The 25,208-nt window shown below is 42.1% G+C and overlaps 3 protein-coding genes and 1 long non-coding RNA gene across 9 annotated transcripts in view; 2 read left to right on the top strand and 2 right to left on the bottom strand.

Moving 5' to 3' along the window:
* The window catches only part of LOC128913884 (antigen WC1.1-like), a 33,010-nt gene extending 22,353 nt beyond the window's left edge, over positions 1-10,657 (top strand). Inside the window, exons 9-16 of the mRNA XM_054212225.1 lie at positions 743-805; positions 892-1,206; positions 1,402-1,437; positions 1,738-1,875; positions 2,163-2,258; positions 2,844-2,927; positions 5,318-5,470; positions 9,278-10,657. Of these exons, the coding sequence (XP_054068200.1) occupies positions 743-805; positions 892-1,206; positions 1,402-1,437; positions 1,738-1,875; positions 2,163-2,258; positions 2,844-2,927; positions 5,318-5,470; positions 9,278-9,384 (992 nt within the window). The 3' untranslated portion in view covers positions 9,385-10,657. The remainder of the gene's footprint in view (positions 1-742; positions 806-891; positions 1,207-1,401; positions 1,438-1,737; positions 1,876-2,162; positions 2,259-2,843; positions 2,928-5,317; positions 5,471-9,277) is intronic.
* Positions 4,126-11,081, bottom strand: LOC128913890 (uncharacterized). The gene is made up of 3 exons (XR_008468099.1): positions 10,915-11,081; positions 5,304-5,434; positions 4,126-4,355 (listed from the first exon to the last, which is right to left on the bottom strand). It is a non-coding gene; the product is annotated as an uncharacterized LOC128913890 (long non-coding RNA).
* A 1,151-nt stretch (positions 11,082-12,232) lies between these two features.
* On the top strand, positions 12,233-19,256 carry GSTK1 (glutathione S-transferase kappa 1). Its single transcript, XM_054212210.1, has 8 exons — positions 12,233-12,424; positions 13,051-13,132; positions 14,000-14,128; positions 14,477-14,577; positions 14,976-15,011; positions 16,846-16,962; positions 17,487-17,580; positions 18,858-19,256. The coding sequence occupies exons 1-8, from the start codon at positions 12,359-12,361 to the stop codon at positions 18,905-18,907; spliced, it is 675 nt and encodes a 224-aa protein (XP_054068185.1). The 5' UTR covers positions 12,233-12,358; the 3' UTR covers positions 18,908-19,256.
* Positions 19,257-25,208, bottom strand: part of LOC128913851 (rap1 GTPase-activating protein 1-like) — a 48,747-nt gene continuing 42,795 nt past the window's right edge. For 5 of the 6 annotated variants that reach the window (XR_008468088.1, XR_008468095.1, XR_008468093.1 and 2 more), the window contains 3 exons: positions 22,782-22,867; positions 22,213-22,284; positions 19,257-20,095 (listed from right to left, as the gene is read on the bottom strand). Coding sequence is in view for 2 of the 6 variants with exons in the window: in XM_054212163.1 (XP_054068138.1) it covers positions 22,261-22,284; positions 22,782-22,867 (110 nt within the window). In the remaining 4 variants the exon portion in view is untranslated. Of the gene's footprint in view, positions 20,096-22,192; positions 22,285-22,781; positions 22,868-25,208 lie in introns of those variants that run through there. The other variant, XM_054212150.1, reaches the window with a different exon arrangement.

The raw sequence follows: 25,208 nt of genomic DNA, 5'->3' as shown, positions 1-25,208 counted from the left end.
CAGACATACACATAAACCTGTGCATGCATATATGGACACTGTAGTAATTACCTCATGTTCATTTGCTATCTGATATATATTATTTCTAGTTTCATGCAAATGGCAGAAACACTTTTCTTTGGCTATATCCTTGATGTAAATGAGTGAATTAAAATTACAGGAGTGTCAATGAGTGCAGTTACCCAGTGGAAATCCCAAGAAGTCCCCGATAGGATGGTGCCATTGTGCATTTTTAAAGCAAAAATCCATGACACATGGTCAGTCTGTGAGATCTGAGTTAGGATCAGACTTCTCAAGAAGTCTGGAGGCATGTATGTGTTTCTACATGTATGGAGGCATACCAGCGCATATGTCCATGTACACACATGCACGCACACAGCCATGGACAAGTGTATGAATTAGTTCAGTTCTAAAGGTCCATTTCTAATGCCTGCTCTTATGACAGTATTTCATACTGTGGGTTCCCACTATAACACAAATGAATTCTAGATGACATTCAGATCTCTTGAAAGGGACGGCAGCTGCCTCACACAAGAATAAAGAAAGCACAGTCATCAGGAAGATTATTTAATTCACAGCAATAGACAAAGTGATCCACCAAATACTAAATAGGCCATATATATATATATATATCTATCTCAATCTCATAGGAAAAAATTTACTTAATTAATTTTCAGGCATTTTATACTCCCTCGCTCTTTTCAGAGAACAATGAATTTACCTCAGTATTTAAATTCTGCAGGAAGAAAAGAGGCAATGTCTCCAGCCACATTTGCTGAGTGTCCAAACTCTACAAGTTGTTCAGGTACCTCTCCCTCTTTGTTTCTCCTTGTTGGTCACTTCGGACCTTCCTGCAGTTTCAGCAATACAGAAGGTTTCTGTGTTTTGCAGACAGGGAGAAGTTACGAGTCATAGGAGGAGAGGACGGATGTTCAGGCAGAGTGGAGATTTGGCACCAAGGTTCTTGGGGAACAGTCTGTGATGATTCCTGGGACGTGGCAGATGCTAATGTTGTATGCAGGCAGATGGGTTGTGGATCTGCTGTGTCTGCTCTGAGTGAAGCCGCCTTTGGGGAAGGGACTGGTCCCATCTGGTTGGAGAAGGTGCACTGCAAAGGAACAGAGCTGTCTCTTTGGGAATGTCCTGCCAAGCCCTTGTTTGGCAAGAACTGTGATCATAAGGAAGATGCTGCTGTGAATTGCTCCGGTTAGTGACTGGTCCTTTGGCTTATTACACAGACCTGGGAAGGAGGTGGATAGAGGAACATTATGTCAGCTGTACACCCCAGTGACTAGCCCCCTCATAATTTTGACTACAGGAACCTCACAAATGATGTGGAGATGTTCTTGCTATTTTTCACACTTGCCTCTTCCTTAATCTGGACTCGCCTTCCTTTTGCAGGTGTGACAGAAACAACAGCATCGCCCACTAGAGCAGGTAAAACGTTCCTTCTTCCCCCTTTCTTTCTCCCATCAAATGAGGATTTAATGTCCCCAATACTGCATAGCAGGTAAATCAGCAGTATATTCCAGCTCATGAGAAAGCATCTCCTGCAGCCTTTTGCAAAGGAGAGCCGAGTGGCACTATCCCCAGCTGCTGAATTCTGGCTGCTTGAGCAGGACCCACAACTGGGCAGCTGGTGGCCCGCCTGACCCTGCCAGCACAGCAGGAGGCTACAGAGAAGCAGCCCTTTGGGTCACCTGATTCTCTACCTATTGCTTCTTCATTTCCACTCAGATCGTCCCCGCCGCCCTGCAACAGAGAGCACAAGAATTTCAATGCCTGTCATCTTCTGCATTGTCCTGGGGGCCCTTCTCTGCATGGTCCTTGCCATTCTCGCTGGACAGATCCGAAGTGCCAGGGCACAGCAGAGAGGTGGGTCCCTCAGGACTGGTATGGAACACCTCCTCCACACAGCTGGAGCCGTTTAGTTGGATGGGGAGGCTGGGGGGATGGGTGACCGGGATGAATGGCATCTGCTGCCACGCTGAGATTTTCACTTACCATCTGGCAGTGAAAGATTCAGCCCAGCAGTGCTTATCCCCAGCTGGCACCTCTTGGTGAATTTCTGGGTACCAACTAGGCCACATAGACCCAATTTAGGTCACTTCTCCTTTTCACGATCCCAGAGACTGTGAGTGATCACTGCCTTTTACTTTCAGGCTCCAGACTATCCTATGACCCCTTCTCTGAGGCCGTCTATGAGGAGATCGACTATAACCTAATGAGGGAAAAGCAGAGCATGACTGGCCTTTCAGGTCTGTGTGTCTTGATCTTGTCAAAGGAAAATAACTGAGGCTATCTCCTCCTGGTGGCCCAGATCCCCATCTGATACTTTGCAGCTCCCAAATCCACAGGGAAAAGGAAAATTCCTAGATTTGAGGAGAGGGGTTTCCTGCCCACTGGACTCTGACAATTCCTCTCCTAGGGACAATTCATTCTGTGCTATCTTCACTGCAGCCATAGACCATAGGTCAGTATAGGTGAAACAACCAAAAAAACCCCTTCTTTCCCTGCCAAAAAAAGGCTTTTGCTGCAATTATTTGAAGCAGGAACAAACAAAGGAATAATTGTATCTCCTTCCCAGCAGCTACGTGTCTCTGTAGGCTTCCTCCTGTCGACTGCTTTTCTCCTGTCGTGGCTTGCCTCCCAAAGAGCCACGAGAGGCCCTGTGAGCCCCCTGAGGGATTCTGTAAGCCCTTTACCTTGCAGGAGTAATACTGACTGCCCAAGAACCTTCTTGACTTGTGTGGTATTGCTGTAGCCTATTCTTTTCCTCATGATGCAGTCTTAGCAGGTAAGGAGAATTTAATCTGATATCACACTCTTTCTCATTCTCCTAGATTATTATTCAGAGAGTTCAAAAACAAAGGCACGGTTTTATAGCGGGGACAGTGATGAAGAAAATGGTCCTGGAGCACCTCAAGGTAATAGAAGATGGGTATTCTATAAAGAAAGAGACCCAAAATCAGAGTAGTTTTTCATTTCCAAAGCATTATTGGTGATTAAACTAGTTTCTTGCTGCACTTCATGTCCACTATTGATGTTTTGATGTGAACCAAAAAATTTCTGTTTAACTCTTGTGGTGGAAGAATGTCATACAATCTCGTATACAAGTGCTAGTCTTCTCTTCTGTATCGGAAGTTGAAAATAAATGTTTGCTAGTATTATTGCACTTTTCACAAGATGCAGTCACATGAATCCAACAATGTGACAGCTGCTTCTCCCAGAAATTGCAGCTGTAACAGCTTGTAAGCTTCATTTCTGAGCTACATGGGGAGAATTTAGACAGAGCTCCAAATAAGAACAGTGGCATACCATTGGAGTTGATCAGGGAATTTTAATCTCAGTGATCTGAAGAAAAAAGCAGTTTGCCAGATGTGGTTTTTTTGTTTGGTTTTTTGTTTTGTTTTGTTTTAATTTGAAAAAGCTGAGGAAGAGAAAGTGTTTGGAGAAGGATTTCATTTTCCTACAGCTGATCTTAGCTCTCAGCTGGTCTCAGAGTTCAACTGCCAAATGCACAAGCAGTTTTGGACCTCGGCTGCCCATATCCCTAACTCTCTCTTGTGTTAACGTCTTTATTTCTGTTGTTTTCCTTATATTAAGATTTTTTTATTATTTAAATTAAAAGCTTTTCTTTTCTGTACTTGCTTGGAAATGCTCATCACGAAGACAATTATTCCAAATAAGATCTCTTTTTCTTATTCAGATTGAATACTGAGTACTAGGTAAAAAGTGAAGTAGGAGTGCTTTGATTGACTTTAAATTTTATATACGTATTATTCGTATGCCCATGTGTGTATGTATATACTATAAAACAGTGAAAGCTAATATTCTCTGAGGGATGGCTTCCAGTTGAGTACAGACCACAGCGCTAGCTGCCCCTGAGGAATCAGAGCGCTGGCTACTCACAAAACTGAGTTTTATGAATGAATAAGGAATTGGCTGGATGGCCGCATCTAAAGAGTTGCAGTCAAAGGCTCGATGTCCAAATGAACATCAGTAACAAGTTGTGTCTCCCAGGGGTCCGTACTGGAACCAGTACTGTTTAATATCCTTATTAATGACATAGGTAGTGGGATTGAGTGTACTCTCAGCAAGTTTGCTGTCAACCTGAGTGCTGCAGTTGATACGCTTGAGGGAAAGGATGACATCCAGAGGGACCTCCAGCAGGTCGATGGAGGTGATTCTGCCCCTCAACTCTGCTCTCATGACACCCTACCTGGAGCACTGCATCCAGCTCTGGAGACCTCAGTACAGGAAAGACACGGACCTGTTGGAGTGGGTCCAGAGGAGGGCCACAAAAATGATCAGAGGGATGGAGCACCTCTCCTATGAGGCTGGGGTTGTTCAGCCTGGAGAAGAGAAGCAGAACTGCAGACATTTTTCTCTAAAGGTTTGGCCTAAATTTGTAGCCATGCATCCATAAGTGTCCTGGCTTATTGTTTTAGATGTTGCTAGGTAACGTTTACATTAGTCAAGGTCTTTTTCAGCTTCCCATAGAAGCTGAGAGGGAGCACAGACAAAGGAATATTCCATACCATAGATGTCAAGCTCAGTATATAAATGAGGGTTAGGCAGGGGGCAGGAATCCGCGATTAGTGCTCGGGATGGGATGGGCAACCTATCATTGGGTGGCAAGAGTGACTTGTGTTGTATCGTTTTATTCTCTGTATTCTTTTACCATTATTATTATTGTTATTTTACTCTTCCATTGCCGTTCTATTAAACTGTCTTTATCCGAGCCCACAAGTTTTTTCCCTTTCTTCTCCTTTTGTCCCTCCCCTCCCTACCCTGGAAGAGGGGGGAGAGAGCGACTGGCTGCGTTGGTTCTGGTTGCTGGCTGGGCTTAAACCACAACCATAGGCAAATGACCAAGGGTGGCTACTTAGCTAGAACATTTCAAAGAAATTTAACAGAAGGTCGTTAAAGTAATGAAAAGACAAGGAAGCAGGTGCTACACAGAGATAAACAAGGTGCAATTTGTCATTGTTCAATTATGAAATGCAATGGGGGATCTTACTCTGAAATAAAGCCTGTCACTAATTGTCTACTTCTCCAGATCGTCTTTCCCCTCCTGTCCCTCCTCCATGTTGATTTTCGCTTTCTACTTGTTACAGCAATGTATAACAATTATTGGAGCTATACCATTGTTGTCTGGAATACCTTAGAGTCCTCAGAAGGATTCTTGGTTTATGATCATTCATTATCATCATAATAATATGAGTATTACAGGCCCTTATTGCTGGATCATCAGCTACTGCTTTCTCTAGCGGAAGATCTCTCCCTGTTACAGTTAATACCTGTACTGTTCCAGATGTCTCTCCACTGCCTGGAAATGCCCTGGAAGATGGTTATGATGATGTGACAGAAGCTCCTGGACCCAAAGATGCTTCTCTTTCTGGTCAGAATGAGCAGGAAATCATTGGGATCTCTGAAGAAAGTGACAGAAACAAGGAATCACGGACAGGTGAGTCCAGAAGAGCAGTGCTGTTAGTTTTCATAATCTATAGTTACTGTCGCGAACTCAGGGAAAATCAAGGTGGAGGGTACCTGAAGGGATCACCTAGGTTTTATCTAACTACTGTCAGGGAGGAACACTACTTACTTAAATGAAAAGTGTAGGTCAGATGTTTGTTATTCTGTTCTTACAGCCATTCAGTCGCAGTGTTTCCACAACGTCTGCAGGTAATCTATACCCAGGCAGTGTTTTCCTTACAGCTATAGAATTCTTGCCTGTGGCCTAACCTAAGTTTTCACTGCTGCAAATTAAAATTGTTACTTCTAATTACAATGACCATGGAGATACAGGAGTTGCATTCATCTTTGTAGCAGCCTTTTAAGTACTTGAAGACTGTTAACATATCTCCCCTCAGTTCTGTTTTGTATTTCATTTCTCTAGACTGCCGTAACCTAAATTAGTCATTTTTCTACTTAGGTCTTGTTGACTAGACATCTGCTCATTCTGTATGTCTCCAATCAGGCTGTGTCAATAGGTCCGTATCTTCCAAAAAGTGTTTCCAACCCAAAATTTTACAGTATTTCTGTACAGCATGGTACTGTGACTTTACTAGTGGCATGTAGAGCAGAAGGACCACCTCATGTCTTACAGGATATCCTTCTGTTTATGCATGCTAGTGTGAAGTTTCCCTTTTTTGCAACAGCATAACACTCCCGAGAGTGTTCAATGTCTGGCCTGATGCATCTTCAAATCCTGGCCTGTAAAATTACTACACACCATTAGACACCAATCTTTCTAATTATGCAGTTTATCACTTCTCTCTTCATCTGCAGTCTTATATGTGTCCTTATTAAATTTCATTCTATGTTTATGAATACTCTGCCAGGATCATTTGAATTACAGTATACTATAATATCATCTGGAAAACGTAATAAGAACAGGTGTCTTTTATCTTAAGAGTTAATAAAAATACATAGTTGTATCTAGGGCTGTCAAAGGATCTTACTTGGTACACTGAGCTACACTAAGAATACCATTTTTGACTGAATTTGTACCCAATCTACTGAGCTTTGAGTTAGACCATATTTCTCTAGTTTACTTATAAAAGTATCTTGTGAAAATTTTTTCTACTCCCTTATAAAAGCATTTTTAGATAATCTAAAAGAAAAATCAGATTTATCGGGTGTGATTTATTTTTGACAAATCCACGTTATCTGTTATCTACCAGGTTTTTTTTCTTCTGACTCCTTACAAGTAGTTTATTTGTTCTCATATCTTTCTGAAGTTGAACTTTCTTCTACTCCTAATCTTGTTTCTTCTACCTCACACATCATCTTAAAAATAAGTATATGTTGTTCATGTTTTCCCAGTCTTTCAGAGCCTGTTCTCTGTGAGTTTTTAAAGACAGTGGATAGTGCCTGGAGGATGGATTCAGCTAGGTTTTTATCCTAGCACTAAATTTTGTCAGGCCCATCTAATTCAAAAAGAATTAGCAAAAAAAAATATTTAAGATAGACTTTTCTTTCTCAATATAACTGTGGAACACCTTCTGATCAGCAGCTCAACTCCACCTTTTGGGGTAGTGATAAATATATTTGACAGACTGAAGACATAAAATAATAATCAAAATGTTTTAGGACTCAAAGTGATTAGAGAAACATTAGAGATTTTTTTTAACAGCCCGTGATTATATTCATTTTAACATTATATATAAAGTTGTATATATCTCTACCTTGCTTAAAGGAATTCTCGGTGTCTTTGTGAACCTCACTTGCTGTTGACTTCATACAAAGCTGCTCTGTTGCATTGACAAACTTTGCTGTTCGCAAAAACTCTGTATGGCTAAAGTATATTCATCTCTCCCATCTGTTGTTTGCTTTCTAACAAGTAGAAGATAGTAGGGTTTGCTAAATCTGGTAGTCTGATGGAGGTTCCATGTCCCTACATCCAGCCAGTAGTGAGGCTGAGCATGCGTAGGCATGCACATATATGCACGAACATATAATACATAGATGGAGATACACAAGGCTGGCTTGTAGAGCCAACACAGACCGAAAACAAAGCACTAAAGCACAAGCCGCACCAATAGCCTCATCCTGTTCCCCTCCCTGGATGACCACAATGAAAGCCAATTAGTGGAAAATGTGTATGTACACACAATATATGGATCGCTCCAGCAGCTGGCTTTAGACAATCTATCCAGTAGCTGTCCCTGGATCCTAGGTCTCTGAAGTTGCTGGCATCTGCATGTACGGACCCTGGAGGCCCACAGACCCACTCCAGTTTCTGGTAATCAGACCTACACACACACGTATGCATACGAACACTATCCTTCTGCCAGTAACTGGCCTTAGACACTCTGTCCAGTAACTGGTCCTGGAAAAAACCATGGCTTTCCAGTTACTTCACAAACCCACATGCACACTAACACCCACGCATATGCACAACACGTCCCCCAGTAACTGGGCTTAGACATCCAGTCTACCAAGTAACTAGCACCTGGATCCCTTGACCTCTCCCAGCTGCTGGTGCCTGGGCATGTGAGCTCCCGAGACTCAGAGTCCCACCCGAGCTGGTCGCACTTGAAGAGTTCTGTCCACTCCAGTCTCTCCAGTTGCTGGCACCACAGATGCACAGACCCCTCTGACACATGGTCCAGCTCTGGTTGCTGGCACTTAGACCTCCATACACACACACACAAAATGGAGAGCCCCCTTCATCAGGAAAGCAGTTAGAAGTGGAATTTACTAAGCAAACTCTTATATTTGAGAAGTCGTGGCAGTCCAGTGAAGTTCCCGCTGACTGGAAAAGGGGAAACATAACCCCCATTTTTAAAAGGGGAAAAAGGAAGACCCAGGGAACTACAGGTGAGTCAGTCTCACCTCTGTGCCCAGCAAGATCATGGAGCAGATCCTCCTGGAAACTATGCTAAGGGACATGGAAAATAAGGAGGTGATGGGCGACAGCCAACAGGGCTTCACTAAAGGCAAATCGTGCCTGACAAATTTGGTGGCCTTCTACAATGGGGTTCCAGAGTTGGTGGAGAGAGGAAGAGCAACTGACATCATCTACCTGGACTTGTGCAAAGCATTTGACACTGTCCTGCCTGACGTCCTTGTCTCTAAATTGGAGACACATGGTTTTGGCAGATGGACCACCCCGAGGGTAAGGTTTACTTGCCACCAGCCCCTTTTATCCCGTTATCATTCTATTTTCTCATGTTTCTTCCTCCCCAAACTATGTTGATCCCTCCTTTTCTGTGCTTTTGTTTCCTTCTCGAAGCAGCCCATAGTAAGTTGTCTATAATCCCAAGATGCTCTTCCCCTTTATCTCATAATAAGTCTCCTACCTTTGCAGGCAACAACACGCCCCAGTAAGTAAGGTGCGTTACATCTTCTTAATGGGTTTCGAACAAAGACAATGGGCTGAGCTCCTATGAGGAGCCACATCGGGGCACACTTGTGGGATGGACAAGGACCGATCTACTAAATTTGCAACGTGTCAGATAACGCTTGAGGCAGTAGAATGGAGTTGGGCTATCTAGGGATTTTGAAGAATTGCCTTTAGTAGAAGTGTTTCCAGTTAGAACAGTAACTCGTTTTCTGGGAAGAGTAAGCCTGATCCTTGCATATGTGTACGTATAGCAGGAGGCTGGATGAGACAAGCATTTCTCAGGGCTTTCACAGCGATGCATATCTATGGTTCTCATTTCTGGAGAAGACAACGGACAGGCCATGCTGCCAAGTGCACAACTATATAAAGGTAATACCTGCAGGATATACGTTTATCTGAGTGTTCTTCCCTTCATGTTTTCAGACCGGAGTCCTAATGTGTCAGGAAACAGGACCTCTGAGTCAGAGAGACATTCATCCCCTGCTCTTGAAGATACAAGCTATGATGACATTGAAGAGCTGGGACGCTGACAGATACTGCTGAGCTGTACTGACCCTTTTTGGAAATACACCTCTGTTCACAAAATGCTAATCGGGTACTAGCAGAACACGAACAACCTGCATTTAGGATTAGTTTACCTAAGTTTGGTTTATTTTCAGCATGACTGTTAAGAAAATCTTTCTAATTTCCCTCTTAGTTTCTTGTTGCCAAGACCGTGTGAACACTTTTGCTTTTTATTTATGAATACTTTCATTGCATTTTTTTTTTCTGCTGAGTTAATTTTTCAAGTTATGATCTTTTCTTATTAGAAACTGTTTAAAGATCTCTCAAATTTATGCTTCTCCTTCCAGATACACAAGGCAGCTTTCTGGAGATTATTAGGAATGGAGACTGAACTGCAAGAAAACAATCATTACGTCTTTTGGACGTAATTATTATATCATTTCATCTTTTGGATATTCTTGCTTGTCACACAGAATGTGAGGACTGGAATAAATTTTCTAGATAGTGCTTTGTGAGACGAGAAACTCAGCAAGAGGTTATTCTTGTCCTCACTTTACATGCATGTCCGTCATTTGAATTTTGTACCAGTGAATCACACATTTGATTGGAGGGAAAAGCTGTTCTCTTTTCTGCCTCTATACCATCATGACTTATTATCTCCCACAGTCATACCAGTTATACAGTAAGAGTATACAAGTAATAAATTAGAGGACAAAGAGTGGGTTTTGCTTCCTTCTTTCTGTCTGCACTTTATTTTTTTACCTTACTATGAGTGTTGCCAGATGTAATGTTCAGATGGACAGCACTAAGTAATGCATGGTTTGGGTAACCTTAGACAGCTGAGTCAAACACCTTAAACACAAAGAGGAACGACATGTGCTCCACTCCAAGGCAGCCAATCTGACTCTCTCAGCCAATCTCTCCCTCTCTTTATATAAATAAGCATAATATGTAATATAAGCAGTAATTCTGAGCTAGTTTGGCTTCTCCAAGGGAAAATTGAACTTCTTGATTGTTTATACTATCAGTGAATGAAGAATTGAAATCAAAAAAGTGAACTGGATTCAATTTGTAGAAGCACTCAAAATCATTTAGAAAACACGTATTGATTATAGCTGTTAATGACGTCAGCCCATCCTTACGATGTCATTTCAGAACTACCTGTGAAACAGCGCATCTTCTTTCCAAGGGTAGATCTGTAATGACCAATCAATATAGTTTCATAGATTAAACCTGTTAATTATAAAGACAAACAGTTCTATTATAATGAACGTCTTATTTTTCTAAGGCATAAAAGTTTGTAAGCAACCATGGTTCTATGCTGGAAACTGTTATAATCTCTACATTTAAAATCTATTGTCTGAAGTTAGACACATTCATGTTTTAACTTATTGAAGAGGAACAGGCCCATTTTCAGAGCTTTTGAGCACTTAGAAACCTATAAAACCCAGTGGGAGATGCTCATCCAAGAGCTGAATTTAGCCCAGCATATTCAATATTATTAATTGATATAAGGGAGGAAGAAAAGACCAAAAAGCCGAGTCTGTAGATGGTACCTCAGTTACTCCAAAGAGCAAATACTCAATGGTGGAAGAAGGTGGTGGGGAAACATACTGCACTTCCAGATCAGGGAGCATAAGAGATGAAATCCACTTCTCTAAGGCCAGATTGTGACTGTCTCTGAGGATGAGGAGTCACCTGAAAAAAGAGAGGATGGAATTAGCACAGGCTGTGTGCTTTTGGAAGAGCCGGCTTTGTTCTGTTGCTCACGTACATAAGCCACACCTAAAATAGTGAAATGAATTTACTGAGCATATCAAAAACGAGATGGTGTGCCCTAGTTTGTTGTGACCCAAACCCCAACATGGTGGCAAAATTTTATCTTGCTACTATGAGGACAGGCTGAGAGAGTTAGGGTTGTTCAGCCTGGAGAAGAGAAGGCTCCAGGGAGACCTTATAGAGGCCTTCCAGTACCTGAAGGGGGCCTACAAGAAAGCTGGAGAGGGGCTTTTTACAAGGGCACGTAGTGATAGGATGAGGGGTAATGGCTTCAAACTGGAAGAGGTTAGACTTAGATTAGATATCAGGAAAAAAATTTTCACGAGGGTGGTGAGGCACTGGAACAGGTTGCCCAGGGAAGCTGTGGGTGCCCCATCCCTGGAAGTGTTCAAGGCCAGGCTGGATGGGGCTTTGGGCAGCCTGGTCTAGTGGGAGGTGTCCCTGCCCATGGCAGCGGGGGTGGAACTAGATGATCTTTAAGGTGCTTTCATTCTATGATTCTACTTCCCACGTGATTCAATGGGATATTGGAATATACTTGCCAAGACTTTTAAATATCAGAAAGGAGACAGAATGAGACTTACAGATTATTTGACTAGTGTAACACAATACAATACCCGAAAAAAAGATAATAAAAAAAAAAAAAGGAAAAATAGTAATTGCTTCCTGTGCTTTAGATTGTTGCGTAAGAAAATACTTTAAAATGTCAGCGTACTTAGAAAGAATGGTTCACAACTATGAATTTTCCAGCTAGCAAGAACTTCAACTTGTTACCCCAACTGATTCGGTTTTGGGGGGGAATTTTTTTGCCTTTTTTCTTTTTTTTTTTTTTTTCAATTTTACATACAGGCTCCAGCAGGGAAGGCGCGCTCCCAGGAAAACATGCTGGGCTGCTTCTCCGAGTCAGCGCCCGGCTTCCCTTCCTCGGGAGCCTCCTCTCCTCCCGCCTCGCCATGGAGAAGGGCACAGGCTCCCCCCGGGCTCCCGCCCTCACCCCTCCTCCCGCTCCCGGGCCGGCCTTCAAAGGAGAGACGGCAAAGGGCACCCCAGAGACGGGACCGGGCCTCGGACAGAAAGAACCAGATAGGCGGAAGGAGGAGCGCGGCCCAAGGGAGCCGAAGGCCGCCCCGCCTCCGCCACGGCCCGCCCCGGGGGAGGTGGTAGTGCCGCGGGGGCGCGCTGGGTAGAGGCGGCAGCGGTGGAGGTCGGGACGGGGCCGAGATGGGGCGGACGCTGGTGGAGCTCTTTTACGATGTGGTGTCCCCTTACTCGTGGCTGGGGTTCGAGGTGAGGGCGGCCGGAGGGAGGCCCTTCTCGGGGCGCTCCGCCGTTCTCCTGCCGGGGCCGGGGCCGGGGCCGGGCGGTCGCTCTGCCGCTGCCTCGGCCTCGGTCTCCTTCAGCAGGCGGCTGAAGGGCGGCTCGCCCGGACGACTGGCGAGGCCTTTGCCGCCCCGCTGCCGGCGGCGCCCTCCCCGCCAGCAGTTTCGGTGTTAGTTTTACCTCACTTTTGAGGGGCATTTCGCTATTCCGGTTTCTTCATCGGGGTGTTGAAAACCAGGGGCGCCGGGGAGGCGTGTCTTCAGCCAAATGGCAGCGGTGGCCGGCGCTTCTTTGCTGAACGTTGTGTTTTCGGGATAGTTAGGATGTTTAACACATGCGAGTGTGCACTCATAAGCGGGATCTTATCCTCATTTACCGCTGCTTACACTTGTGCAGTCGTAATACAAATGTGGTCCTTTCAGTTTTTGTGAGATGGGAGTTCTCGGGCAGCCTCCAAAAAAGGATTTTATCCCCAGCACTAATGTAATAGAAAAGCATTTATCTGCAGTGTCTATTAGCGTTATTTCCTAGCTGCACGCAGCTCTTACAGACATCTCCTCTGACTGTCCATCACTGCTTTTTTTATGTTGCAGGTGCTCTGCCGGTACCAGCACATCTGGAATATTGATCTGCGCTTGCGTCCGGCTTTCCTTGGCGGCATAATGCAAGCAACTGGTAGGCAATACGGGGAGATTAGCTCTGTGGGGAAGTGCCTTCACTAGTAGGACACTAGTGGGAAAGCTCTTAGTGAGTGCAGAGCCCGCTTTAAACTAAGTTTTGGCACCAATAATAGATCAATTATAAGGTTGTGGAGCTCAGTAGTGACTGAGAAAGCAGCCACGAGGAATTTCACGCAGCACAGACAGTCTATGCCAAAGTTCATCATCCCTAGAAGTATTTAAGAAAAGTGTAGATTTGGCACTTCAGGGCATGCTCTAGTGGCAGAGATCGTAGGGTTTTTTTGGGTGTGTATGGTTGGACTCAATGATCTCAAAGGTCCTTTCCAACCATGAAGATTCCATGATTTTATGATGCTAAAACAGGATAATAATAATTTCATATGGAATGTTTTCCTACAAGTTTCCTGTTGAGTTTAAGCCAGAATTAATTTGTGGAACACTTGCAGGTTGTAATATGCATGAAGGATCCAAGTATGCCGTAAAATAGAACTTGTGGCCTTATTAGAACAAGTTAATCACTGACACTTATAAATCATGAAATTAACAAGTCTCTACATTTGTTTACCCGTGCATTAGTAGTTGTTTAGCTTAAAAGTCATCAGTCTGAATCAATATAAATCCCTGCTAGGACATATGTGCCTTGGTTTAAAACTTACTCTGCTAACTTAAAGAGTTGATCTGTGCAAAACCAAAATAAACCATGTTTAAATCCTAGCATTATCTTTGGAAAAGCTGTGTATGTTTCTGTAAGCCGGTATGAAATCATACTTTGCCTTAGCCATGAGGTCTAATTTGTCCAGTTTTGTTTTGTCTGGTGTTATTATAATATAGTTGAAAATCTAAACAGAACTTTTTCTGAAAGGTAACAAGCCCCCAGCAATGTTGCCAAAGCGTGGAGAGTACATGCTGAAGGATATACAAAGGATGGCAAAATACTACCAAGTGCCTGTAAAAATTTCAGAAGGTGACTTCCAACGTATCTTTGGTACAAGTAAGTAAGAGACTTAGCTTAGCTGCTGTCTTTCAACTCCAGCATTTCTGGTTCAAGTCCTGCGTAACAGTAAAGGTGAAGATGGATTTCCTGTCCACAGCCTCTTCCTGTATCTGTGAGCAATATGAAGTACGTGCATTTTTAACCATAAAAGGAACTTCTGGAGAAACATGCTTGTGAATGGTACTAGCATGGAAGATACTGTGAGTCAACATAAGCTTTACTAGTAGTTTGGGGACTGTTACAGAGAAGACCATACTGTTCTTAGGTAGCGGTTGTGCAGGCAGTATATGTTACTGATCCTGTGCCTTGTCTCAGTATATTTCTCTGTCTTCTCACTAATCCCAGGCACTCTTGGGGCCATGCGCTTTATCACAGCCATGGATATGACACAACCAGGATACTTGGAACCCTTATCTAGAGAGTTCTGGATACGTTTTTGGTCACAGGTCAGTATTTTATGAAGTCGACTTCCTGATCCTTTCTCTGTCACCCTTCCTGCCCCACTTCGCCCAAATGTGGAAATCGAGCAAGAGGAAGGAAATGTCTTTTAATGAAGAGTCATAGCAGAAAACTTAAGGTCTTAGAGGTTCAGGAGCCATTACAAGAAAAGAACTACCTTGTAGTCAGCTTAATTTGCCTTTTTTTAGGTGTGTATGATGAATCCTGTGGGCTGAGTGGATCAGTAGTTTGTATCAGAAATCAATACATTCCCAGATTAGGTGACTTACAACTTTTTCTGAGGAAATTTCTCCAGCAACTAGTATTGGTTTTATGTATATTTTCTTAGAAAACTGCTGAGCTTTTGTTCTTAGGTACTGAATTATTTATTTTATTCTTTTACCAGCGTGAAGATATCAGTCAGCCGGAGAATATATTGGCTGTAAGTGTCTTTTCTGTTGGTGCTTCTGTGTTTCTGATAGTGATTCTTATTGATGGCTTGGATCAGTAATAAACATGAAGACAGCTTAATCAAATGATAATTTGGAGCTTTGAAAAATTTCAGCTAGAAAAAAGTGGATTTCATTTCCCGAGCAGCTCTGTTTGGAATGATTTTTATTTTATTATATTTTTTGTTATGCTTTGAATGACACTCAGAAAAAGAATCTCCCTTTTTTGTTAATGCATCTGACGAGATACCCACAGTGGACAATGCATTATCTGTTAACAAAACAGTAGTGAAAATATGAACAGTGTCTCCAGAATGCATTGAGGTTTTGCTGCTATATGGAATCTTCAGGTGAAATGCAACACTTCGGAGTGATGGAGCCAGGCTTTACTATTAAGTTCAGTGTTGTATTGCCCTTTTACGTGCTTAGAAATTGTATCATAAATATGTGCAGAAAGCCCTTATGTAGTCTCTGGATACATCATTATTTAAATAAAGATAAAGCAAGGACATGCATAACTTCAGAGAAACAAACTTCATACTCAGAAAGATCTCTGTGTAATTTAGTTACTGTTTGGCGGCCGGTGAGTATGCCTCTGTCTTCCGCAAGGCAGAGAGGTACATCTCCTTGTTTGCTTCTGTCTCCCTTCATTCACCCCTGCTGCAAGTACTAGACTTTCCTCTCTTCTGAAGATATGCCATCCAAAGGTGGGTGAGGGGTCCCAGCCTTTTCATCTGAGTCTTTATAGGTGAATTTATTTTACACATCAATTAGAAAAATGGACTGCTGTTTACTTGATAGAGTTCCTTAGTATTTTTTTTTACTTCTTTTTTGTTTTAGTCAGCAGTAACTTCACTTAAATTACTATAGAAGCAATGTATAGTCTTTGAATCCTGCCCCAGTCCGCTTAAGTTACCCCTTCTGCCGTAACCTGGTGAGGACCAGATACTACGTCTCTGTGTAAATATTGCAGTCTAAACACTGTGGCTGCCAAGCACACACAGCATTTTGTTCTACTCCAGTGCTACACTTATCTCCTGTTGAAGCAGAGTCAAAAAGAGCTCCTAAGCTCCCTGATCTGGGAGTAGGAGAAGGTACAATAAAATGTGGATAATAAATGAGAAAGTGATTGAGGGAGAGAAAGAAAAAATCATTAACACCTGCATGTGCAGGATTACTGGCCCATGTGCAATACTGTAAGCATTTTTTAATTCTTTTGTGAAATACTTTATTAAAATAGGTACTTGTAACTGCGATGTTAACTGATAAACATTGGACCTTTAGCTTTGGCCGCTGTCTCGTTCCTGTGTGGCAGAGGCACAGAGGAGGCTAAAAAGAAACAGCAGTTAAGACTGGGAACTGTTAACACCTGTGAGAGTTACAGTCTCTTTCGTGCAGCACCACTTACAGATCCTGCGTGACCACATTTGTTACACAAACTGTTTTTGTCTTAGCAGGCTTGTACTGTAAGATTTTCTTTTTCAGAACATTATTTTTTGGGGGGTAAGTTATTTGGTAAGTCATCGGATCAGAGGTTAAACTTAGTATTTATCTTTTTTATTTCTTTTTTTTTTTCTGTTTAGGAACTCCTGAAAAAAAGTGCAGATTTGGGGCTTAGAAGTTTAAAATATCCCTTCTACTTTGTATCTGAAAGTTGATAAATGATGAACGGGTGGGGAATACAGCAAGACAGTGCTTCAACAGTACTCTGTAATTTTTTTGGTAATAGACCTTGGGTGATAAAACTGAAGATTAAATTAACTAGACCATAGTAGGAATGAGAATGTTTAGTATTAGAGTATTCTTAATTATATCATCTTTTCTCAGGTTGCCAGACAGGCTGGGCTATCATCAGAGCTCACCCAGAAGCTACTTGAAATGATTTCATCCCCTGCAGTGAAGAACCGACTGAGAGAGACAACAGAGGAAGCAATAAAACATGGGGTGAGAACCTTCCAATGCCATTTGGCATCACAGCTATGCATTCCTTCCCTATTGAGAATACCGGGAAGCAAGGAACAATGAAGGTGATGAGTAGAAAGCACCATATAGACCATATAAAGCACTACAGGTCGGTTTTGCTTTTTGAACATGTGCAAGCTAACTCACTGTTGTTGGTAGTTTGTCATCTGGGAAACCAAGGTTGACCCATTCAGCTCATTCCATCGGGACAGCAAGAATGGGGAGCTACAGGACCAGTACTAAGAGATACCATTTGTCGCTACTTGACATAAAACTCTGGATTTATCAGGTTGCTTTTTTTGCACCTTGAAAAGGGGCACACAAGCTCTGGAGAGTCCCCTACTTTCTGATGGCTACATTAGACTCATCTTAAGAATGAAGAAGGTGAAAAGAAGGGCAGGAAAAAAAGTCAAAGCTTTTGCTTTTTATTCCTGAAGATTGATCATGTGTCTGCAAAAGTTTCTCTCATTGTAACATTCTCTGTTTCATCTCCACGGTGTCAATAGGCATTTGGGATGCCTGCTGTTGTGGCACATTTTAACGGAGAACCTCATCTCTTTTTTGGCTCTGATCGTTTAGAGCTGCTAGGCAGTGTTATAGGTGAGTGTACCTTATAACTTCACTTTTGATTTCATGCTTTCACCCTCTTCTAATGCAGTGTGCAATAAGCTAAATAAAACGCTCTTAAGGTCTTTCAAATATTAAATAATATTGGTATCCTTCTCATGGGATGAAACTGCAGATTGGAACATACAGTTCAAGTGGCCAGAGATGTAGTCCTTTTCCAAACAAGAAGTAACTCGAGTTCTTCATCCTCTCTTTGTATGTTTCAGGGCTTTGTGCTTCACATGCCATACTCAAATTATTATTGAAACTCTTTAGTTTTCAAAATGTTCATATTTAACTTTTTGATACCGGGCATTAGATCTTGACTAGGATTAAGACTATGGCTGATACTGCTTTTATTTTGTTTGTAGCTTTAACATTTTAATTTTACATCTGTTCCTTCTTAATATAAGGCACGTTATCACAGCTTCCCAATACATAATTTGTAATTACTTAACTACACAACTTTTAAACAGAAATACATATATTGACCATCTTTCTTTTCATTTTTCTGTTAATAGAATACGAACTTCAAATTTTTGAAGAGAATTGGAATAGGTTGTGATAACTAATAAAACTTAGACACCTGCTTTTGCATGAGTTAGAGGGCATTTGACTAGAATTTGTCACTGGAAAGAGTTATGCACATACTTATCCCTTATACATTTGTTGAAAAATTTCAGCAGCAAATCTTAATGTAAATTAAAATTAGTTTTAGGCTTAAACAGAAGGGAATTTTGCTGAGGTTTATTTTCTTTTCTGGATGGATTTCTGATTGTATAAAAATATTCTTGATGAAAATGAGAGTGAGGAAAATAAACCCAACACCCCCTATGATAGTCACTAATCCTGATTGGAGTGTTACAGCCTGGTTTGTAGTCTGAACTCCAGGGACTTCAACAGATTTGCCTTTTGTTTCTCTCACTCCCCAGCCTTCCACCCTTTTTCTCTTCCTTACCCCCAGTCCCTCAAAAAAGGACTCCTAAAAAGAATTGGCTTCACCATCACGTGGAGTGCCACAGACCTGTAGAAATCTCTCATCTGTGACAGAGGAAATAATTCTTCTGTACAGCTTCAGTTGTGACTAGATGGTGAAGGATTTATGGCGCTGGCTGAAGTATGCCAAACAAGATATAAATCTGTATTCCATCATCAGTAATTACCCTTCAAAAGAGGAGTAAGAACGCTCATCCTACTGCAGGAATGTGACTGGCCAATCACTTCTATGTATTAAAACTTAACTTTCTCTTTTGTGCTGGATTGCTTTGCAGGTGAAAAATGGCTGGGACCAGTTCCATCGGTTCCAAGTCCCAAGATGTGAAAAGTCCTGGGGAAGTATATGAATGAAAATACATATGTACATGGTCAGTCTTCAGCAATTATCTGAATGTATCCAATTTTATGGAAAGATTACTTTCTCGTCCTTAATGGCTAACTTTACAGCTCATTCTCATTTCTAATTAAGAAGAAATTCAAGGTTTGCCAGTATTACCAGTCCAGTGAGGTCTTTACCAATACAAATGTGCTGCTTTTCTTTCAAAAGATTAATGATTAACATAAAAGATGAAACACTAAATATTTAACTTCTTGCAGATTAAACATTCTTTTCTGATTAGTTCTTTCTTTTATTCTAAAAGCATGAGGATTAAATTTTTGTTGTGGGACTGTGATCTCAGACTCTTCTTGCCTGTCCGTTAGAAACACACACACACACGGACACAGCCGAAGAGAAGCTGGCTGCATTCTCCTTTTATTTTAAGTCCAAGATAACTACATATACACTAGAAGCACAGGACAAGGTATTCACGCTTCCTTTTACTCTGCAGTATGGCAAGTGGAGGGGACACAAGAGAGAAGAGTAGAAGAAAGAGGGACAATTCCAAGCCCAAAGAAAAATCTGGGGAACCAATCAAGTATTTCAAAAGGAACTGTCCCCCCTCCTGGACAGTGTTTTGTACTGCAGGGACTGACATGTGAGAAGACCACCACACACAGGCATTCTTGGGCATGGACCCCAGACCTTGCAGGGGTTTTTAATTAGTGCCAGTTTCACAGTAATGTCTTTGGAGGACAATGGTGAATACCATATAAGTTTGGTTCAGTTATCAACTAGACTGTGTTTTGCTTCCTCAAGGATGGCCTAATTGCTGCCTATCCAAAGGTGATTTGAATAGGGCTCTGAGGGACTTCCCATCATATAGTCTGCAGAGGGAAGGAGATGCAAGCAATAAAATTAAAACCAAAAGGCTTTGATTTTCACTCTCATCTCTGATTACAGTAGTTAGAAATTTCACGCTGAACTAGTTTGAACCTGGCCCTGTATTGGCTGAATTGGAATAACACACTGAAATTGATTTGTATGAGGCTTGATTTCTCAGTGGTTCCTGGCTGTCTCTGACACATCACTGAAGGAAGCAGAAGAACTAGCAGCAGCTGGAATTCCATTTTTTGTCTCTTTCTGAACTTTAAGATAAAGCATATTCATGCTTGTTCACTTGAACTGCAAATCCTGGAACAAAGCATCAGAAAAAAAAGTATCTGTATCGTGCATGTTCTTACAGCTCTAAGTGTTCTAAGAATATAATTTGTTCCCCTGGCCACAATTTTTCCTTCCTACACCTCTTCAGGAAATATCCTATAATTTGAGACCTCTTTCTTCCTTTCCAGCAGTGCACCCATTAGTCTTTGGGCAAATCCAGCCTGGAATTTAAGGAAATCTTTGTGAGATATAAGAGGCCACATTTATTTAGGAGTTAGAACTGCGGGGAAGTTATCATTTATGTGGACACCATAGATTTCTTTGAGTCCCTTGAAGCCACATTAAAGAAATTTTTTTTTACTATTCTTCCCCCCTGAAATTTGCTAGTTTCCAATTTGTGCTATCAGACTGATTCTGAGGTTGTGATTAGAAACGGAATGACTGAAACATCACTTTAAGCCAGATCATCCCAGTGACCTGGGGCCACTGCCATAGGCAGTGCTGTCTGAGAAACAGGTGAAATAGGAGGTAAATGAACTCTGGTGGGGAGGTGGAGAGAATGCAAGGAACGTCTTGAAATAATCTCATGGTGAAAGCCAGGGTCTCACGAAGCTTTGTCCTTCAAACCAGCTTGACTTAAAAAAAACAGCCTTTGCGACAAAACATTGTTGATTTGGCAGATGGACCAAATGAGATGGATCTTAGAGACTGCAACATATGTCCCAAAATGATCTTAGATGCCCTTAGACCTACTTGAAATCAGTGGAAATAAAATGCTCAAAGGCTTAGGTACTAAAGTAGTACTTAAACACTACTGAAAGAAGGAAAATCCAAACTCAGGATTTTCCTTAACATTGCATGTTGCCTTTGATAACCACTAGTAAGCGGTTACAGCCTTTGCGTCTCTCTCAGTGAGTATGCATATTGTTGCAATTCTGACTGCATACCTACTTCGAGAAAAAGTTGTCTGTTTTGGAGTAGATCTTTGAGGAAGTTCTGCCTCTTGTTTAGGCAACCTTACTCCTGCGTTACAGAGACCTGATCGCATGCACAAGCACTTGGCAGACTCTGTCGATTACCCCAGTGAACGCTGGCTGGCAGCTATACATTCTCGGTACTTGTCTTTGGCGTAGCGTGCATTTAAGTAGTCTCAGAGCTAAGCACCAGCTTTTTTACCTGGCTTCATGGAGTTGACCGTTGAACTGTTTATCTGACTGCTCTGAATGCCACCAGGTGGCAGGGCAGCCAAAAGTGGAGCATTACTTGAAAAAAACATAAGAGGATCTAAACACTTGTGTCTTTTTACCAGGCACGTGGGTAGATGCTAAGCAATAATAAGAACTGCCAGCTATTTAGGAATAGCTGGAAGAATTTTCTTCCATGAAGAAGAACTTCTTTATGGAATTCTTCTACTTTGCTATATACCAAAATAGTTCCTGAGAGCCTCACGTCCACATCACTTTCAAGGTAGCATGCTGTTCAGCTGTCAAGCCAGAGAAGATACTGGGCAAGGAAAGGGACTTTGAGCCAAAAGAGAAATTCTCAGCGATGCAGGCGAAACTGGATTACAGACTCTAGGGAACAAACTTTGAGTTGTGTTCCCTTTGCTCTATTACAGACCTCATCAGGAGATCCAGTCCCACTTCCCATGTCTGGAAAAGCTGTGAAACTGGCATGGGGAAGTAGGTCCAACCAATGCTAGGCTGAAAGCAAACGAGCAAGAGTAGAGATAGGCACAAAGTCACAAAATGAGAAAAAGAAAGTGGTTCAGCAAAATAGTGAAACCATAGGAAGCAGAGAATAGGGACAGGTAAAGCCAGGTGGCATCTGAGCAAAGGAAACCAAACAATGGAAGAAAAAGAAGAGAATAAAGCTAAGCATAGATTAGGGCAGGGAGAGGTGTCTCAATGGGAAACGCTGTTCCCTGAGAGGGAGCCGGCAACCAAGAAAGGCAGAGCTGAGGTCGATTAAACAGGCCGGAGTCAGCTGGCCACGGAAGATCATTTGGGGAAGAAGGTGTAGGATTAAGTCTATTTGCTGTGAAGCCCTACAGTACTTGCTGCACTCTTTCTGTGAGGCCAGGGACAGCCCAGGGACCTGCCTCCACCCTGAGCCATGGCGCTGTGGTGCTCTTCCATGTCCGTTACCTGTGCTCCTCACCCAGCGCACGCCGAGACTCTCCTCCAGCGGCGGCCTCACACGCAGCACAAAATGGAGGCCTGCAGAACAAGGCAGTTCTTTAACCTTCCCTGCAAGCACCTTCTTCCCGTCCTTTCATAGAATCATAGAATCATTTAGATTGGAAAAGAGCCTTGGGATCATCGAGTCCAACCAACAACTCCACTCTACAGAGTTCTCCCCTACACCATATCCCTTAACACCACATCTAAACGAGTCTTAAACACATTCAGGGATGGTGACTCCACCGCCTCCCTGGGCGGCCTATTCCAGTGTCTGACCACTCTTTCTGTGAAGAATTTTTTCCTAATGTCCAGCCTAAACCTACCGTGCTGCAGCTTGAACCCATTCCCTCTTGCTCTATCGCTAATTACCTGTGAGAAGAGACCAGCACCAACCTCTCTACAATGTCCTTTCAAGTAGTTGTAGAGAGAACCCTCAGCCAGCAAAGCCTTGCCTCCTAAATTAAGTCTGTCTCTTTTTCTCCCGTCCTTATCGCTCTGCAAGTGAGAAGGAAACATTTTATTAAAGCACTTACTGGATTATGGTGCTGAGCATCTGCTTTGCTGCCTTTTCCTTTTCCAGTGGAGCCAGCAACACTGCTGGAAGGAAGCAACCTGCTTCCTAGAAGGGAACCAAGCACAGAACAATAAAGAAACAATCAAGAGGGCATCCCAGGAGCTGCACACATAGCTGGTTTTACCCCAAACTTTTCACAAATCTGTGGCTTATCCACGGGTAAGAGCGAAAGGAATGTATCTACACCCAACTTGACCTACTTCTCATTCCAGCTTGAAACACAAGAAAAGCGACTACTTAGCTTTCGTTTCATTCAGAAAAATCACTTTGTCCCCTGGTTCCAGACTGTGTGTCAATGCCACAGCGATAGCTTCTTGCCTAAAGAAGCTACGTCTGTAGCTATCTAACGAGTAATGAAGGCATTCTCCAACTTTCCCAAATGTTTCCATCAATCAATATCAGTCACGTTTTCAATTTCTGTATCGGTCTACTGTTTTACACAAAAAATTGTTTAAAATAATACAGCAGGTTCCAGTAGGTGACAGCATCATGCAGTCAAGCTAAGAAATGCCATTACTGAATACATCTGTGCAACCTGAATGCCTTAAGAATACACTTTGTGCAGCAGAGTCTAATCTTATGCTCTCACAGTGTTTCTCTTCCTTCTTCTCCCGCTGCCCCCTCCCTTAGGATTCTCACATCTGACCTCAGGGTTCTTCTCCATTTGGTATATATCCCAGCTCCAAGTACTATGAAATTTAATTGTGATGTATATTTGTAATTAGTGACTAATAGACTGAGTAGCTGAATAAAAACACACCTAAAACAACTATGCATATTAACTAACCTAGAAGCATCTTAAAGAAAGCGTTAAGGAGGGCTGTAGCTGAATCCTGACCTTGGGGCTAGGGAGAAAGTCACCTCTGCCTCATGTGAAATGCACTGGCATATAAGATATGTTGGTGCTTTAAAGCCAACTCAGAAAACAGCAGGTTTGGCAATGGTAGTTCTCTATGTCTTTATCTAGCTCTGGTAGCATAGTGACCACAGACTGCTGCCATTTTTTTTCTTCTTTTCTGTAACTTTTCTCTCTCAATCTGAATGGCAAGTTGGAGAATCCAAGAATGTGTATATGGGCCAGGAATTCTAGAATCATTCAGCATAGGATACGGGCTTACAGAGGGCATCCAAAATGTCTTAGGTTTCTTCATAAAAAAATCAGTTCAGTCTGATTTTAGACAGTAGCTTAACTGTGGCTGAACAGTTACTGTATAGCTCACTAAAGGACAAAACTAAAACACCTGTGTGCCTCTCTGTGTTCCAAAGTGTTTTCTTTGCTTTCAGTTTAGCTTAACTCTGACATTTCTTCAGTTTATTATGCTTGGTTATGGATAATTACAGTTCTTCCCTGTTACATAGATTAACCCAAATTATCAATGTCCATTTAAATGTAATTTTGTCTAGGTGTCGTGGTTTAACCCCAGCTGGCAACTAGGACCACGCAGCCACTCATCACTCCCCCCTGCCCAGTAGGGTTGGGGGAAGAGGGAGAGAAAGGAGATAAAAAAAACATGGGACGAGACAAAGACAGTTTAATAGAACAGTAACAGAAGAGAAAAATAATAATAATGGTAAAAGAATATACAAAATAAAGTGATGCAACAAAAATTGCTGTCACCAGCCAATGATCAATTGCCCAGCCCATCTCGAGCAGTGGTCACTGATCCCTGACCCCATCATACTGAGCATGATGTCTAAGGTATGGAATATTCCTTTGGCCAGCTTGTCCTGCCTATGCTCCCTCTCAACTCCCATGGGAAGCTGAAAAAGTCCTCGACTTGATATAAACATTACTTAGCAACAACTAAAACAATGTGTTATCAACATTATTTTCATACTAAATCCAAAACACAGCAGCTACGAGGAAGAAAATTAACTCTATCCATCCCAACAGAAAACAGGACACTGGGAATATTAACATGTATTGCCACACTTGGTCTTTTGGTAATTAGTTTTCTATCAGGACTGGCTTGTAGTACCTAAATAGAAAACTTTTTACTACTTGCAAAAATCAAAATAAATATATCATCCTGTGTTTTTTTCCTAAACTTTTTATCACAACACATTGCTCTTAATCCTATCTTTTTCTATGTCAAGAATTGTCAGAATTTCTGTAAAATGAATTTTCAAAAACTTCGAAATTCCTAGGGACAAGATTTCACTTTGTGCTTAGAAAATGCAGGCTTAACTCTGCTACCTCACGTACCTCACAGACACACGTAATCTTTTATTTCCTTCCTCTCTACCCCTTCATCTATTACGACAAACACATTCTAAATGGTGTGGATGGTGACATCATCAAGCTTCCTTACTGGCACTTGAGGCTACATCTCTACAGTCTCCTGATTGGGTGAGCTGATTTCAAAGAGTCAGAAAAGTATCCACT

Source organism: Rissa tridactyla, chromosome 1 (assembly GCF_028500815.1).
Source record: "Rissa tridactyla isolate bRisTri1 chromosome 1, bRisTri1.patW.cur.20221130, whole genome shotgun sequence".
NCBI lineage: Eukaryota > Metazoa > Chordata > Aves > Charadriiformes > Laridae > Rissa > Rissa tridactyla.
The sequence above is the reverse complement of the archived record's forward strand: the minus strand, read 5'-3'. Positions and strand labels throughout refer to the sequence as shown.